This window comes from Camelina sativa, chromosome 2 (genome assembly GCF_030686135.1).
Source record: "Camelina sativa cultivar CO46 ecotype springtype chromosome 2, ASM3068613v1".
Taxonomy (NCBI): domain Eukaryota; kingdom Viridiplantae; phylum Streptophyta; class Magnoliopsida; order Brassicales; family Brassicaceae; genus Camelina; species Camelina sativa.
Genome location: NC_141881.1, coordinates 2,885,567 through 2,901,302, shown reverse-complemented (window position 1 = coordinate 2,901,302; position 15,736 = coordinate 2,885,567). Strand labels below are relative to the sequence as shown.

General features: G+C 37.4%; 1 protein-coding gene across 1 annotated transcript; it reads right to left on the bottom strand.

Moving 5' to 3' along the window:
* Positions 1-895: 895 nt before the first annotated feature.
* Positions 896-6,198, bottom strand: LOC104716033 (endo-1,4-beta-xylanase 5-like). The gene is made up of 6 exons (XM_087465650.1): positions 6,080-6,198; positions 5,981-6,038; positions 2,832-3,051; positions 2,573-2,736; positions 1,570-2,457; positions 896-1,459 (listed from the first exon to the last, which is right to left on the bottom strand). The coding sequence occupies exons 1-6, from the start codon at positions 6,196-6,198 to the stop codon at positions 1,094-1,096; spliced, it is 1,815 nt and encodes a 604-aa protein (XP_087321776.1). The 3' UTR covers positions 896-1,093.
* Positions 6,199-15,736: the final 9,538 nt, after the last annotated feature.

The following is a 15,736-nucleotide window of genomic DNA, read 5'->3' as shown; positions in this document are numbered from 1 at the left end:
TATAACCAAAACTACAATCCTCTATTTTAAAAATATCCGTCTAGCACCGATTAATAAATAATCTCCGCCTAACATCAATAATCTAATTATACGTGTCTAATTTGATTATAGCCCGTCTAATCCGATTACGTTTCGTTTAATTTTATATATAATGATTATTTTTAGAACCAAATATAAATCAAATATGTATTTTTTTGTTATTTAAACATTTAAATTAAGAGTTTATAATGTTTTACAATAAAAATGTACAAACTTTTAATAAAAATCATAAATTTTCTTTTAATATTACGTTTTTATGTGTTTACCGTAATTTTAAAGATAATACTATTGTTTTATATTATTTGATACAAGTTGTGTAACCCGCCTAGCATGGCGGGTTTGGAATATAGATTCAACACTAAAACTATTACTTCATATATACTATAGATTTGTAATCATAGTTTGAAAAATAATTATAAATTATTTAGTATATGAACTACAAAATATTACATATACTATAACACATTCTTAATATTCCAAAAAAAAAATTAAATACACATAAAAATATACACTAACATACCATATAGGCATATACGTCTATTTAATTTTAAAGAACAAAAAAAATCTAGAATTTTATATTCTATCTAATAACAAATTTAATGTAATTAGGTTATAAACTTTATAAAAGTGTAAGAACAAGAAAAAAAATTCTAAACAAAATTCTAAATTAATTAGACAAAAGTTAATTAATTGAGAATTTGAAAACTAAATAAATTAAATTTTATTATTTAAAATACAATAATTTATAACTAGCCGCCAGTGTACCGCGGGTGAAATCCTAGTAAGAATGTATGATTGCATGAAAAAAAGATTTGGCTTAAGCAAAGAAATTTAAAGAAGATACGAAATAACAACGTTTAGAGAAAGTTTAGTAGTATTATTGATAACAATATTCCACTATAGCTAGTAATATTATGATGAAAACCAACCCAATGATGTTTAAATGGAATTTTCGTCTCACACAGCTGCTACAATACAAAACAGACTATCTTCAACAACTTTTCGCTGAGAATCAAACTATACCCAAATACAAAATTGTTGTAAACTTAGCGTCTCAAACAGGTAAGACAAAAATAGATGGTTTGGTCACTGAAGAGGAGGAGTCATTAGGAGTCAACGTAAAGTTGTAAGAAGCTTTTGATCTGGTGAAAGGCTGAGATATATTGAGGACATAATCACCCTGAAAAAGTGAAGCTTCAAAGAATCCATTAGCATCAGTGACTCCTGTGGTTTGGCTGCGAAACCCTCCCCATTCACGTATCAGTCTGTCCACGACGTCTCCGGTGGGTAGGTTTCTGAAGTTTCCATCGGTGAGGCACATTCTGTAGCAACCTCTAGGAGAATATCCTGTCCACATCACTATTCCTCTCACCTTTGGATGCGCATGGCCTTCCCTTAGAACTTGCTCAAAATACTTGGCCTGCAAGAAAAACAAACACCAAACAGGGGAGAAGTGCTCAAACTCCATTTTAATGGCGATGAAATAACAAATGAGAATTCAATAATGATAAGAGAATATAATTAAGTTACCCGGACATTGTCAGGCGCATCAACGTCGACTTCAGTTAGCCAAATAGGCAAACCAGTGGCACCAAGAGTATCAAGAGCTGATCTCATATAAGGAATGTTAGGAGTGCTAAAATGAGACTCAAGACCGATCCCTAAAGGAATGTTTCCAGCAACCCGGATAGATTGAAGCTCCCTAAGCTTTTGCAAATACCTTGCTGGACTAGAACTTTGATCCTGAGGTTGCTCTAATGTATTGTATTCATTCATGAACATTGTTGTCCTTGGATCGAAGGCATGAGCCATCGAAAATGCGTTATAAGAGGATTTATAACCCAACTTACTCTCAAAGAAAGAGAAATGGAGATTCTCATTCACAACATCCCAACTCGCAAGCTGCCCTTTGTATCGCGATACCACCAAGAAAACCCTACGTTTCACGGCGTTGTAGAGATCGTTACCGGACAGAGAATACACCCATCCAGGTTGATACTTAGGGTCGTCCCATAAAATATTGTGCCCACGTACAGCGATGCCGTGCTGCTTGAAGAATCTCAACATCGCGTCTGCGTTCGTATAATCCTCTATGCCTCTTACTCTTTCTGTGCTGTACCATTTCATCTCGTTCCCAAAAGTTGTCACGGTGAATCTTTTAGTGAACCAGTTTTGGTATGCTTGATTCCCAAGTATGTTATTTTCTACGGCGCAACCAAATGGGAACCAGAGTCGCCTTTGTTCTATGGTAATGGTTGCGTTTGGTACCGTCTCGCCCTTGTCATTCACGACTTTGATCTTCACGGCACCTTTTCTTTCCTTGTCAATGCTCTGCTCGTGGTGAGAGTTCCACTCTTCTTGTGTGAAAGGTTGCAAAGAGACGCTATCTACCCAAATCTCAACCGTTGTGTTTGCGCTCTACACATGACGTATCATGGAAATATATATAGGTTGAGAAAGAGAAGCTTGCAAAATGTAGAAATGTATATAAACAATTGAGACCATGAATATGCTTTTGTATATACATACACACCTCGAAGTAGAGATCAGCATGACCAGATTCATCAACGGTGAGACCACCTTTGAGCATGGACCAGCATTTGGATTCAGCAACAATTGAACCGGCATATTTATATTCACCATTCTTCTTGAAAACGGCGTTTACAGGAGCGTTTCCTACGCTTACTTGTAACCAGGCTACAAGTACAACATAATAATACATGAAATGATATTTCTAAATGATATTTCTATAGAGTGTGCACCAAGAAACACAAATTGAAAATTACTTATACCCGAGAAAGTGTAGAGAATTCCTTTTTCCAAGTAAACCTTCTGTGAGACGCTGTCGTTAGATTGATTCCTCTGTGTGGCAACAACAAACTTATTACCTCGGAATTCTCTGAAATCAACTTTGGCGTTTCCGAATTGTGACCAGCTCTGTGAACTATTTTGCAGGTCAGGATTCACGATGATCCCTCCATTGTATTGTGGTTTATTAGGGATCTCTAGACACTGCACCAATACCAAAAAATAAAAAAAGGGAATCAGAACAAAGTTTCCAATGAACATGACTGAATGAACAGAGCATTGCTTTCCTCTATTGATGCCGAGTAATCATAAGGGACAGACTTTTCTTCACACCCTGCAAAAGTGGTAACGACGTTTAATACAAAAATCTATTTTCTCATTTATAATAACTACTAAGAGTAGAAATATTGTAAAATCATAGGCTAAGATGAGAAGACCAACTTGATAGAGAAAGAACACAGAAGGCAAGCAGCAGCAGTAGAAGCTTCATTGCAAGACCTAAATTAAGAATCACTTTGTTTAGCTGATGATTAAGGGTTTCATTAATATACTAGTATTTATAGTCTTGGTATATTTAGTTTACAAGAAAAATACTGACTATATTGTACATTTATGGAAACTTCTATCACACATGTTTTACATGTAGTCAATAGGGTAATTAAAAATCCCAGTCAATAGTCAATAAAGTATGAGTGTATTCAGTCCAATATTCCGAGTGATTTTAGTTTTCATGAAATTTTAAATGATTTTGATGATTTTAGAGAAGTTGATATGATTTATTGTAAACTTCTTTCAAATCCCAACTAAGACAATGAGATTTGAATTTTTGTATTTATAACTAAGAAATCCTCTCAAATCCGCTAGAATCCCTAAAAACTATTAAAATCCAAATCCACAAACTATTTTGAATAACAATGGATTTTAAGATAGATTTTTAAATTATTAGGGGGGTGTATTCAATCTAATATTTCAAATGATTTGAGTTTTTATGAGATTTTAAATGATTTTAGGGGAGTTGATATGATTTATTGTAAAATTCTTTCAAATCTCACCTAAAATCATGAGATTTGGATTTCTGTATTTTTAACTAAACAAATCCCCTCAAATTCTCCAGAATCCCTAAAAATTATTAAAATCCAAATCCACACTCTATCTTGAATAACAGTGGATTTTAAAGTAAATTTTTTAAATCATCAGTTCAATAACAATGGATTTTAAAGTAAATTTTTAAATCAACAGTTTCATAACAGAAGATTTTAATAGATTTTTAAAAATCTATGATTGAATAACATAAGATTTGTAAATTTTACACAAATCACTTAAAATTTCAAATTGAATACACCCCCCTTAGTTCAACAACAGTGGATTTCAAGAGACTTTTTAAGAAAATTTTTAAAATTCATGATTGAATAACATATGATTTGTAAATTTTACACAAATCACTTAAATGTCAAGTTGAATACATCCACTTTCTGTTCAAAGTTCAAACAGAAAACCAATGTATATGTGAACCATAACTATTATATTTTTTTTTGTATCAACATAAATATGATGTTTTTTGGGGTTGTAAAATTATATAGGAGAAGGCTTCCATTGATATTCTTATGGATCTACATGATCTACGCCTAATGATGTTCATATATTTTACCTTGTTTTCCCTTAGTTTATTCACATCTTTTGCATCTTTTTCTATCCATTTAGGCCATTATTGTGTAGCTTTAGCACTAATCATGCATTTTGATTTGTTTCATCATGTCTTGTTGTGAGTAGTCTTCTTAAGATCTTGAGGATGGGTTAGGAAGGATTGATCTTATGGTTTATGTGATTTGGTCAAGCTTGATTGTTGTAGATCTCTTCTAGGCTAGATGTTCTTAAGGCTGATCTTGAACTGAGAGGTTACGATCTGATTTCAAGCTCCTTAGCATCACACCAATGTTTAAGAAGCATAGATAAGGCTAGATCTAGAGCTTACCATTAGGCTTGCTAAGAGATTAGAGGTCTTGTTTGGTTTGAGATGTATTGCTTAATGCCTGCTTGTGTAGATTCTTTACTGTGTGAGAACAAGTCTAGAATTGCATAGGTTTGATTGTTTCTTGACCATGAGAGTGGGAGAAACTTGTCTTAGATTTATATGTCTAGAGGTTAGCTCAAAGTTTGCTTGAGATTTGTTGACCAAGTTAGATAACCACAATGATTAGTTCTTCCCATGAATCCATCCTCAGGAACCTTCTTTGTTTATTGATTTTAAAGTCTTAATCTTGTAGCTTGCTTGTTGTTTGATTGGTTTTAGTATTGCTCTGTTTTTGTTGTGTTGCTCTGTTTTCCGGATTTAGCCAACTCGACCTCTCACTCGACCTACACTCGGTCGAGTGCTTTCTCGAGTTCATCCCCAGAACTCTGGTTTATGATTTGTGATTGTCTTGTTTCATTCCTGTTTCATTCCAGTTGCATACATTTAGCTTTCAGTTCATCAATTGTCTTGCATTAGTTCATTAGTAGTAGTTTCTATTTCTGTTCTTGCTTCATTACAGTTTCAATCATTCAGTTTCATTTGCATTTAGTTCTTAGTTCTTGTAGTTTACTTTTTGCATCTTTACATTTCCATCTTAGGATTGTTAGTGACAAACAATCATTACATTTGTCTTAACTTAGATTCATATGCATATCTTATCTGTTCACAAACACTCATTTAGGATTGATACCTCTTGTACTGCAATAGCATAAGGGGAATTGAAACACCCATCCATCATTCCATTCATATCTCACCATTGCATCATCATCATCATTCACCACACAAATAATCTTGTTTCAATTTGGCGCCGTTGCCCATTTGAGTGTGTTTTTGTGACATTTAGGATCCATATTAGTCTAAGATTAAGTTCGTATAACCACTTGTGCACTACTGCTCTTGTTTCTTCTCCTGCTTGTCTGTGATTGGGTTTTAGGTGCCAGCTCGACCATCAACTCGACCACCACTCGACCGAGTCGTGATCGAGCACCTGATCGAGTCAGACGCCGGATCTAAATAGACAGCACTTCCCAGTCGACTCGACCATCAACTCGAGCCTGTGCTCGACCGAGTGTCTGTTCGAGTCCGTAACCATGTTTCAAGGCAGTCAGTTCTATTATGCACCCATGCACCAGCAACAAGGTTTCCAGACTCAATGGTGTCACCCTCCAGCGTTTCAGACCTACCAAGCCCAAGAACCTGACTTAAGAGCCATGATGCAACAATTGTTGCTCGGGCAAGCCAATAAGCAGATTGAGGAGGCAAGGCAGTTTGAAGAGCTGAACCAAAAATTGAATTCCTATTCTCATGACCTCTTCATTCCAGTACATGGAAAGCTCCATTGCTTCTACTTCAGCTCCTAAGCCACACCATCTTCCTCAACAAGCTATTCAAAACCCAAGGGAGATCACTATTAAAGCAATCCATCTCCATGAGGAATATATCACTGAGGACAGTGAGGTTCAAGGTGGGGAGGATTCATCACTAAGTGAAGCCCAGAGTGAAGGTTTTACTGAGCAGACTGAAGCAGAGAAACAACTCGACCAGGTGCTCGACCACACACACGATCGAGTACCTGATCGAGTGACTGATCGAGTTGAAGACACAGAAGCTGTTAAGCCTGCTAGATACATTCCTCCTGCTTACAAACCACCTCTACCATTCCCAGGACGTTTCAAGGCACAAAAGATAAGGGAACTGAGGGAAATTATTGAGAAAAAAGAAATGATGGCTTTGCAACAAGAGGAAGTGACAACTTTGAAAGAAGAGGTTGTCATTGAGAAGAAAGAGGAAGTGATGGCTTTGAAGGAAGAAGTAGTCATTGAAAAGAAGGAAGTAATGGCCATACAACAAGAGGTTGTCATTGAGAAGAAGGAGGAAGTGAAAGTCTTGAAGGAAGTAATGGCTATACAAGAGATTACCATTGCTTACAAGGAAGAGGAGAGAGGGCCTAACTTGAGCAAATTTGTTCAAAATCCTTCCTACAAGGACATGCTGCTTGAATTATCCAAGATGAAAGCTCAAGAACAAGACATGAAGGATCTAAGAGAGATTGGGGAAGCTGTTATACCAACAAAACTTGAAGACCCAGGATCATTTAATCTACCTTGCTCCATTAGTTACATGCACTTCAACAAATGTTTGTGTGATCTGGGAGCTTCAGTGAGCCTAATGCCATACTCAGTGGCTGAAAAGTTGGGGTATGAATACTTTAAGCCTTGCAATCTCTATATTGGCATGGCAGATGGATCCAAGAGGGATGTGCTTGGGATAATTGAAAACCTTCCAGTCAAGATAGGAAAGGCAAGAATCCCAACTGATTTTGTGATCATGAACATGGATCAAGAGCCAGAAGATCCTCTCATCTTGGGGAGACCATTCTTAGCCACAGTTGGAGCTGTAATAGATGTTAAGATGGGAACCATCAAACTTCACCTTGCTAAAGACTTCACTATGAAGTTTGACATCAAGCATACTACTCATAAGCCTACTATTGAAGGTCAGCACTTTATGATAGGGAAAAAGGCTAGTTGTGAAGTTTTTAAGGATGGAGAGGATCCTAGGATTAAAGGTTCAGCCCAAGCTAAGACTGTCCAAGAACTAAAGGGTCCAATTCAAGTGCTAGCTGGTTTAGTGAAGGAACTTCAAGCTCAGTTTAACAAGAAGTCTTTGAAGAAGGCAAGACCAAGACTCAAGCTTAAAAAGAAACATGATTCAAGTGCTAAGGAAGCAGTGATCAAGAAGGAAAACAAGGGTTATCAAGTAGAACCAGGGGGGACTTCATCACCTCCTTGGTCTCCAACTCAAGTTTGAAAAGCTAGAAGAAGTCAAGCTCAGTGACTTTAAACAAGCTCACTAGGGAGGAAGTCCCTAAGGTATCCCTGTATATATTGCTTTGGAATTTTGGTATTTTGATTTTTGCTTTAGTGTTTTCATGGCCAGGGAGGCTAGGGAGTCTGAATAGAAGAGGAAGGGACAGGTAATGGACACACGCGGTCCAGCTCGACCCCCCACTCGGACACGTACTCGACCGAGTCAAGATCGATCGGAGTCATCGAGCTGCCCCAAAGTCCTTCTCCAAGCCACCAGCCTGACCCCAACTACTCCTATGACAGCATGCAGATGGATGTGGACAACTACTTCCACAATCCCTAAGGTACCACTATCACCTTACCATTGTTTATACCATTGCATTTCATATTGTATTTTGTGTTGTGTTTAAATCTTGAATCCTCTCACAACTTTTTCACACAAGGGACTGTGTGATTTAAGTTTGGGGGAGGGTTTGAGATAGCATTTGATGTTGTGTTTTGTGTTCTTATTTCAAATTTTTATCATCATCATGTTAGCACTTGCATTAGCATCTAAGGCATAGAAAAACCATAAAAATTTGAAAAATTTTGAAAAAATCTTCATAAAAAAAAGAGTGTTCATGTAGTTTGCATTGCATATTAGGATCTTGTTTAGCATGTTTCATGTAGAATTGTATAATATTTGCATTAGGGATCTATGATGAGTATTTCCTTGTTAGCTAGCCTATTCACTAGACTAGGATCAATGCCCAAGTTATTAGTACTTTGATGCTAGTTGAGTAGTAGGAAGCATAAGATTGAACCAAGCTTGAATTCTTGCATTGCATTTGGTCTAAATTGAAGCATGTTGTGATTTGAAACCATTTCCTATTTTATAAGAACCTAATATTGACTTTTAATTATCAATGTGTGCATTGCTTTAAACTCATGGATACCATATACATACTTGGATCATCTTTCTTCTTTTTACCACTCTTGTTGATCCAAGTAGCTGATTAAATCATTAAGATCAGTTCCCCTACCCCTAAACCATACCTTCTTTCAAGCCTTGTTTGTTCTTGAGTGTGTGAGGCCTATTTTTTTGGGATTGAGCTTGGTAGAAAGTGTTAGGTTTGAACTGACAAGAGTAAGACCTTGTGTAGTTCTAGTTTGCATTTTTCAAACTAGATAGGACTAGGTGGTTCACTTGTTGGGTTTGGGACTTGGCTGTTTTGAAAAGAAAAGAAAGAAAAAAAAGAAAGAAAAAGGGTAGAGTCTTTAAGAGGAGATTGTGTTTAAGCAAAGTCTAGTGAAAGGATGGGAAGTAAAGTGTTGATTAAGATGGTTCTAGTTAAGAAAAAGAAAAGAAAGAAAAGAAAAGTTTAGCAAAATGCTTTTATGTCTTAAGAATAAGAAGAAAAGAGAACCATAGCAATAAGAAAGAATCCCCCATTCCACTAGAAAGATCAAATAAGAAACATCTCCTAAGACTTGAAAACCAAAAGAGAAAAGGGTTAAAGAGAAAAGAAGAAGCAAACGGTAGCACTAGGATCATTTGGGTTTAGATTGCTAGGATAAACACTTTGGGTACCTTTGGGTAGACAAGGTTTTATTCTTGTATGTGTCTAAGTGTTCTTACCTTTAGCATTCTTCTAAAGCTCAATCCATTTTCATGAGAGAACCTTGATATTGACAAGCCCCACTCTAAAAAGAGACCATCATTGTCTCAAAACCCTTTATTACCAAGCTAAATGAGTTTAAGCATTGCATAGAGTTGATTCATGTTCTTGTTTAATGAATGTTAAAGGAAATGGTTGATTTGAATGCATGTGGATAACTAAGGCTCAAATCAATAAAGGTTGTGATATGCTTGTCTAAAGTCTTTAAATTCCAGCTCATTCAACTTGCATCATAGTACTAGTAACTTGGACATTGATTCTAGATGGTCTATTTGCAAGCTTAAGGAGCTGAGATCCCACTTTCAAACCTCACTTACCTTCTTATGTCTTTGATTATTTGCTTGAGGGCAAGCAAAGACTAAGTTTGGGGGTGTTGATGTTCATATATTTTACCTTGTTTTCCCTTAGTTTATTCACATCTTTTGCATCTTTTTCTATCCATTTAGGCCATTATTGTGTAGCTTTAGCACTAATCATGCATTAGGGCTTAGTTGCATTGCATTTACATCTTTTCATGCATAAACAGGTGATTTTGGAGCTCAAGGAGCATGGAAGCAATGGAGAAGAGATGTGAAGCAATCTTGAGGAGGAAACAAGGGAGTTAAGGCTGAAACAACAAGGTCCGGAGTCCAACTCGACCGCACACTCGACCAGACACTCGACCGTGTGCTGAGGAGGACTCGACCGAGTGGAGATTGCACGTGAGAAGCCAGCTCGACCCCTAGCTCGACCGAGCACAGGTCGAGTTGACCGAGCCGTTGACTGCTTTGACTTTTTCTATTTTTAGGGCTTCCACTTCCCCACTATATAAGACCTTGTACCTGCAGCCACCAAAGCGTCCAGCTTTTTAGATATTCCCAAAAACCTAGTCTTTACCTTTTTTAGCATGATTCCTTTTGCATTTTATTAGATTTTGTACTTGTTTAAGAAAACTCTTAGATTCTTCAATATTGTTGGTTCAATAACTTTCTTAATATTGAGAATTTGAGTTTCATCCTTTGATTAATATTGAAGATCTCAGTTTTATCTTTCTAATAATGCAAGTTTCAATATTTTATGGGTTTTTGATTTGTTTCATCATGTCTTGTTGTGAGTAGTCTTCTTAGGATCTTGAGGATGGGTTAGGAAGGATTGATCTTGTGGTTTATGTGATTTGGTCAAGCTTGATTGTTGTAGATCTCTTCTAGGCTAGATGTTCTTAAGGCTGATCTTGAACTGAGAGGTTAGGATCTGATTTCAAGCTCCTTAGCATCACACCAATGTTTAAGAAGCATAGATAAGGCTAGATCTAGAGCTTACCATTAGGCTTGCTAAGAGATTAGAGGTCTTGTTTGGTTTGAGATGTATTGCTTAATGCCTGCTTGTGTAGATTCTTTACTGTGTGAGAACAAGTCTAGAATTGCATAGGTTTGATTGTTTCTTGACCATGAGAGTGGGAGAAACTTGTCTTAGATTTATATGTCTAGAGGTTAGCTCAAAGTTTGCTTGAGATTTGTTGACCAAGTTAGATAACCACAATGATTAGTTCTTCCCATGAATCCATCCTTAGGAACCTTCTTTGTTTATTGATTTTAAAGTCTTAATCTTGTAGCTTGCTTGTTGTTTGATTGGTTTTAGTATTGCTCTGTTTTTGTTGTGTTGCTCTGTTTTTTGGATTTAGCCAACTCGACCTCTCACTCGACCTACACTCGGTCGAGTGCTTGCTCGAGTTCATCCCCAGAACTCTGGTTTATGATTTGTGATTGTCTTGTTTCATTCCTGTTTCATTCCAGTTGCATACATTTAGCTTTCAGTTCATCAATTGTCTTGCATTAGTTCATTAGTAGTAGTTTCTATTTCTGTTCTTGCTTCATTACAATTTCAATCATTCAGTTTCATTTGCATTTAGTTCTTAGTTCTTGTATTTTACTTTTTGCATCTTTACATTTCCATCTTAGGATTGTTAGTGACAAACAATCATTACATTTGTCTTAACTTAGATTCATATGCACATCTTATCTGTTCACAAACACTCATTTAGGATTGATACCTCTTGTACTGCAATAGCATAAGGGGAATTGAAACACCCATCCATCATTCCATTCATATCTCACCATTGCATCATCATCATCATTCACCACACAAATAATCTTGTTTCACCTAATATTGGGTAAAAAATATGTTTGTTTTAAGAATTTTACGTGAAATAATATGTTCTTCCTACATCTTTTAAGTTTTTAATTTGCCTAAAGTAAATTGATGTATATACGCTGTAAGTACTCCACTATTATATTATCTGATATTTTTATTTTAACATAAACAGAAATATATATATATATATATATATATATTTAATACTATATATTTTTATTTTATTAGTAATTTAATAAAATAATCCTAAAACTAGTCTCCGATTAATCTCCGTTTAATCTCTGATTTTCTCGCTAGGCGCTAGGCCCACCCCGACTACCCGACTAGCGCCTAGCGATTTTTAAAACAGGGCTACATTCTAACAAAAACCCTAGTAATGTAAGAAAAAATAAACTACTTTTTTGGGCTTAATGAAACCTAAAAAGTTGGTTTTAGAAACCTTCTTCATCCTCTCATAATCTGGCTTGTGTTGCATGCTTCAATGCTTGAAGTGAGAATCCTAGAATCATTCCCAAATATTACTCTCTTCCACTCCACGATTGTGTAAGCATGAGACATCACCCAAAGGAAACAAAAATAATAGTAATAACTAATAAGTAGCTTAGATTGATGGATATGGCTCTGATGGTGGTTTTAGTTATTAGCGGGTTTGTGTGGTGTGACCATGGTTTCATTTAGGGTTGGTTTGTTTTATGTGAGGCTTATATTGATGGATATGGCTCTGCTGTTTGGTTTGTAATTGGATCTTCGCTCTACCTCTCCTTCGAGTCCTCTTGCTGGTTGTGGTTGTGTGTTTGCTCTAGATTCGTTTGGTGTGAGCCATTTGGAGGGATTTTGTTGCTGAGTCACCTACTAGCCTCTGTTTGAGTTTCTTTGGATTCTTTGGAGTTAGGTTCTAGTCGAAGCAGTGGAATCGGTCTCTAGTTCTTCTCTTGCGAGGACGTCACCAGTTTTATGTCTGTAGGTGGCTGAAACTGTGGTCGACGAGTGCTCGCGTGTAAGAACAGCTGATCTTGCGTGGTTTGTCTCCGGTCGATATCAAAGTTTTTTCATTGAACCTAGGGTTTCATGCTCAATCCGTCTGGCTGTTGAAGTTCTATGGGCGTTGTATTTGTGTCCTTGGTCCCGTTGGTATCTTGCTTTCCTCCCTGTCGGTTTGCTTCTGGTTTGGCTTTGGTGTGAGGTCTATCCGACCTTATTGGTGCTCCCGGCGTTTAATGGTTCTATAGGGAAGCTTTGTGAGAGTTTCTCATGCCATTGTTCAATTATTGAGCTTAGGTTTCAGTTTTCCATGACTTTGCTTTTTAGATTTGTGTATTTGTGTTTGTTCTTAATATGCATCCTCGTTCTTGAGGTTTGTTTCCCTTGTTTGGGCTAAAGACCGCGGGGACTTTTAGTAGTTCATCGCCTAATGACCGCGAGGACATCAAGTTGTCTGTCGCCTTATGTAATGTTAACTTGTATCTTTCTTTGTGTTCAATAATAAAATTCAGATGACAAAAAAAAACTAATAAGTAGCTTTTGCGTCATGAAGCCTATGGTCTAATGCTTAACTTTGAGAATTTAAAGAAATGTACCACATTGCGTATAAATCTTTTCAATTATACCACATCTGATTAACCTTTTGAAATCTACCAAAATGAGGTTCAGAAAATGACGTTTTTACCCTCAATTGTTTGGTGCATGCAAAATAAATAGGTGGTCGGCGAGTCAGTACAACCTATGACTTGGCATTAATGACATGGGTAAGTGAAATTCGCATTAATAGCGGACAAAGAAGTGGAATGCTGGGTAAAAGGAAGCATTAGAGTATTAATAATAAAAGAATAAAATTTCTTGTTTTTAACGGACAAGTTGCTTGCGTTTAATAGAAGAAGAAGGATTGAGAGTGTTTTTTTTTGTGGTGGACGAAGACACTGGTACGAAAGTATGTTAGTATTTATTGTGACAAAGATTTTAATTTCAATTGTTTTGATAGCGAGTTGGTATGTTCATTGTGCTGCATTAAATGTCCATCTTATGATAGTATAAAAAGAACAATTTTTGAAAATGTCGTAACATGTTTTAGTTGGCATTTGTAGGTGATGGAAAAAAGTGTTTGTGTTTTAGTTGGGGACTGGACTTGTGCAACAAGCGGGATTTGGAAGTTTGTTCCTCGCGTGGGAGAATTGGCAAGGTGTGTAGGGTATAATCAAGGGACGACATTGGTAGAGTTGGAAGAGAAGGTTGCGAAAGTGTTCAGGGTGCGCTTATGGGAGACAAAATTAATCTTGAGCTTTTGCTTTAGAGGAGAAGCGGGTATTATGAGTCAAGGAAAAATGCTCCCTGTTGCGTTAAAATCAGAAATTGATTGGAATCAGTTCAAGGGGTTGATGGCGGATTACCCAGGACTATATCTCTATGTGAGTTTTAAAAGTTTGGCTGATGGAGAAAAGAGTTACGATCTTGGGTGCGCTGGTATGGTTGCGGATGAAGGAGATGATGGGCTTGATGATGAAGTTTTGGTGGCGTTTGTGGAGGAGGTAGAAGCAAGTCATAAGGCAAAGATGGCTAAAGGGTGGAGAAGGATAAACAGGGGTTGTCCACAATAGTTCCGTTGGTGGAAAAGTATAATCAGAGGTTGTCCACTAGTATCCCGTTGGTGGACAAAGATAATCAAGGGTGTCCACAAGAGCTCCGTTGGTGGACAAGGATAATCAGGTGATGTCTACTAAAGCTGCGTCGTCAGACAATGGGATTGGAATGGATAATAATTGTGAAGCGGGTCTATATGAGGTTAATGTGGTTACTGAATTAGAACCTGAGAACAATGTAATGGTGGGTGACCATGTTGAGGTGGTGGTCAATGGGGAAGATCGGCTTTGTGATGTACCGGTTTCTGATATGAGAGAGATGGGGGACAATATGATTAATGTAGACATAGTCCACTCATGTGGTGATGTTGTAGGTCCATTTTCACTGTAGAAGCAGCAGTGGACAATCTTATAGCTGGGGATAGCAGTCCAGAATATGATTACGATGAGTGGACTGAAAGGATTAACAAAGAGTATCCTCCAGACTGGGACCCTAACATGGTGAGGACGGGTGTAAATGATGATGAAGATGAGGGTGTGGTTCTTGTAGAGGGGAACTCTAGCGGCATCCCAATGAACAATGAGATAGTAGCAGTGGGTTCATCGTCTGGTTATCAATGTTCGGATGCTGATTTTGTTGATTTTGTTGATTTTGTTGATTTTGTTGGAGGACTTGTGATAGATGAAACTGATCCTTTATTGTTGAATGACGCTCCATCATGCCATGATAATAGGAGAGGCTTGCCAAGCCATGAAAGAAACATGGATTTGAAAAGAGCGGGTGATGCAATCTATGTAGGTAGAATATTTTCCGATAAGGCCGAGATGCACCAGGCGCTATCACTTTATGCTATGAAGAGGATTTTCTGCTTTCGTATAGTTGCTTCCGACAAAACGAGAGTAATTGCAGCCTGCTTGGACAAGAATTGTGGTTAGAGGGTTTATGCTGTCACTCTTCCAAACACCTTGAATTTGGAAGTGAGAACCGTTACAATGGAACACAACTGCGACGTTACGGCTAGGTCTAGATATGGTTCTAAAGCAACGGCAAAGATATTGGCTGGACTTTTGCGAGGCAAATTTGCAAATGGGAAAAAAGGACCAAGGGCTTGCGAGTTACCAGAAATGGTATTGTCAGAGTTGAACGTAACGATATCGTACATGAAAGCATGGAACGCTAAGGAATTGGCTGTTAATGCTACACGAGGAACTAAAGAAGGAAGCTTCGAATTTCTGTCAACGTATCTACACCTAGTTAAGTCAACAAACCCTGGGACAATAACAGATTTGCATACGACGGTGGACAAGAAGGGTAACACTTTGTTCAAATATCTCTTCTTCGCATTTGGGGCATGTATTGATGGGTACAAGTTTCTTAGGAAGGTTATAGTGATAGATGGTACAGCGATGAAGGGTAAGTACAAAGGCTGTTTGGTAGCAGCTAGTGGCCAGGATGGCAATTTGCAGATTTATCCACTGGCCTTTGGGGTAGTGGAAGTGGAGAATGATGCTGGGTGGGTGTGGTTTTTGAAGAATCTATCGAAATTTGTTCCAGATGAAGAAGACCTTGTTTTAGCATCTGATAGGCATGCTTCTATCTATTCTGCACTCGCAAAAGTGTATCCTCTAGCACATCATGCAGCATGCTCCGTTCATCTTTTTCGTAATGTTAATCACAAATTCAAAAGCGGCGGTCTGGCTAACCTT

What these genes read in the sequence shown, in the direction of transcription:
- LOC104716033 (XM_087465650.1), bottom strand. Translation starts at nt 6,198, where the DNA reads ATGGAGCTTTCCATGTACTGGAATGAAGAGGTCATGAGAATAGGAATT. An exon ending in GGCTTGCCCGAGCAACAATT is followed by an intron (nt 6,039 to 6,079) that starts GTTGCATCATGG and finishes TGGGCTTGGTAG; the next exon opens with GTCTGAAACGCTGGAGGGTG. An exon ending in ATGCGCCTGACAATGTCCGG is followed by an intron (nt 1,460 to 1,569) that starts GTAACTTAATTA and finishes TTTTTCTTGCAG; the next exon opens with GCCAAGTATTTTGAGCAAGT.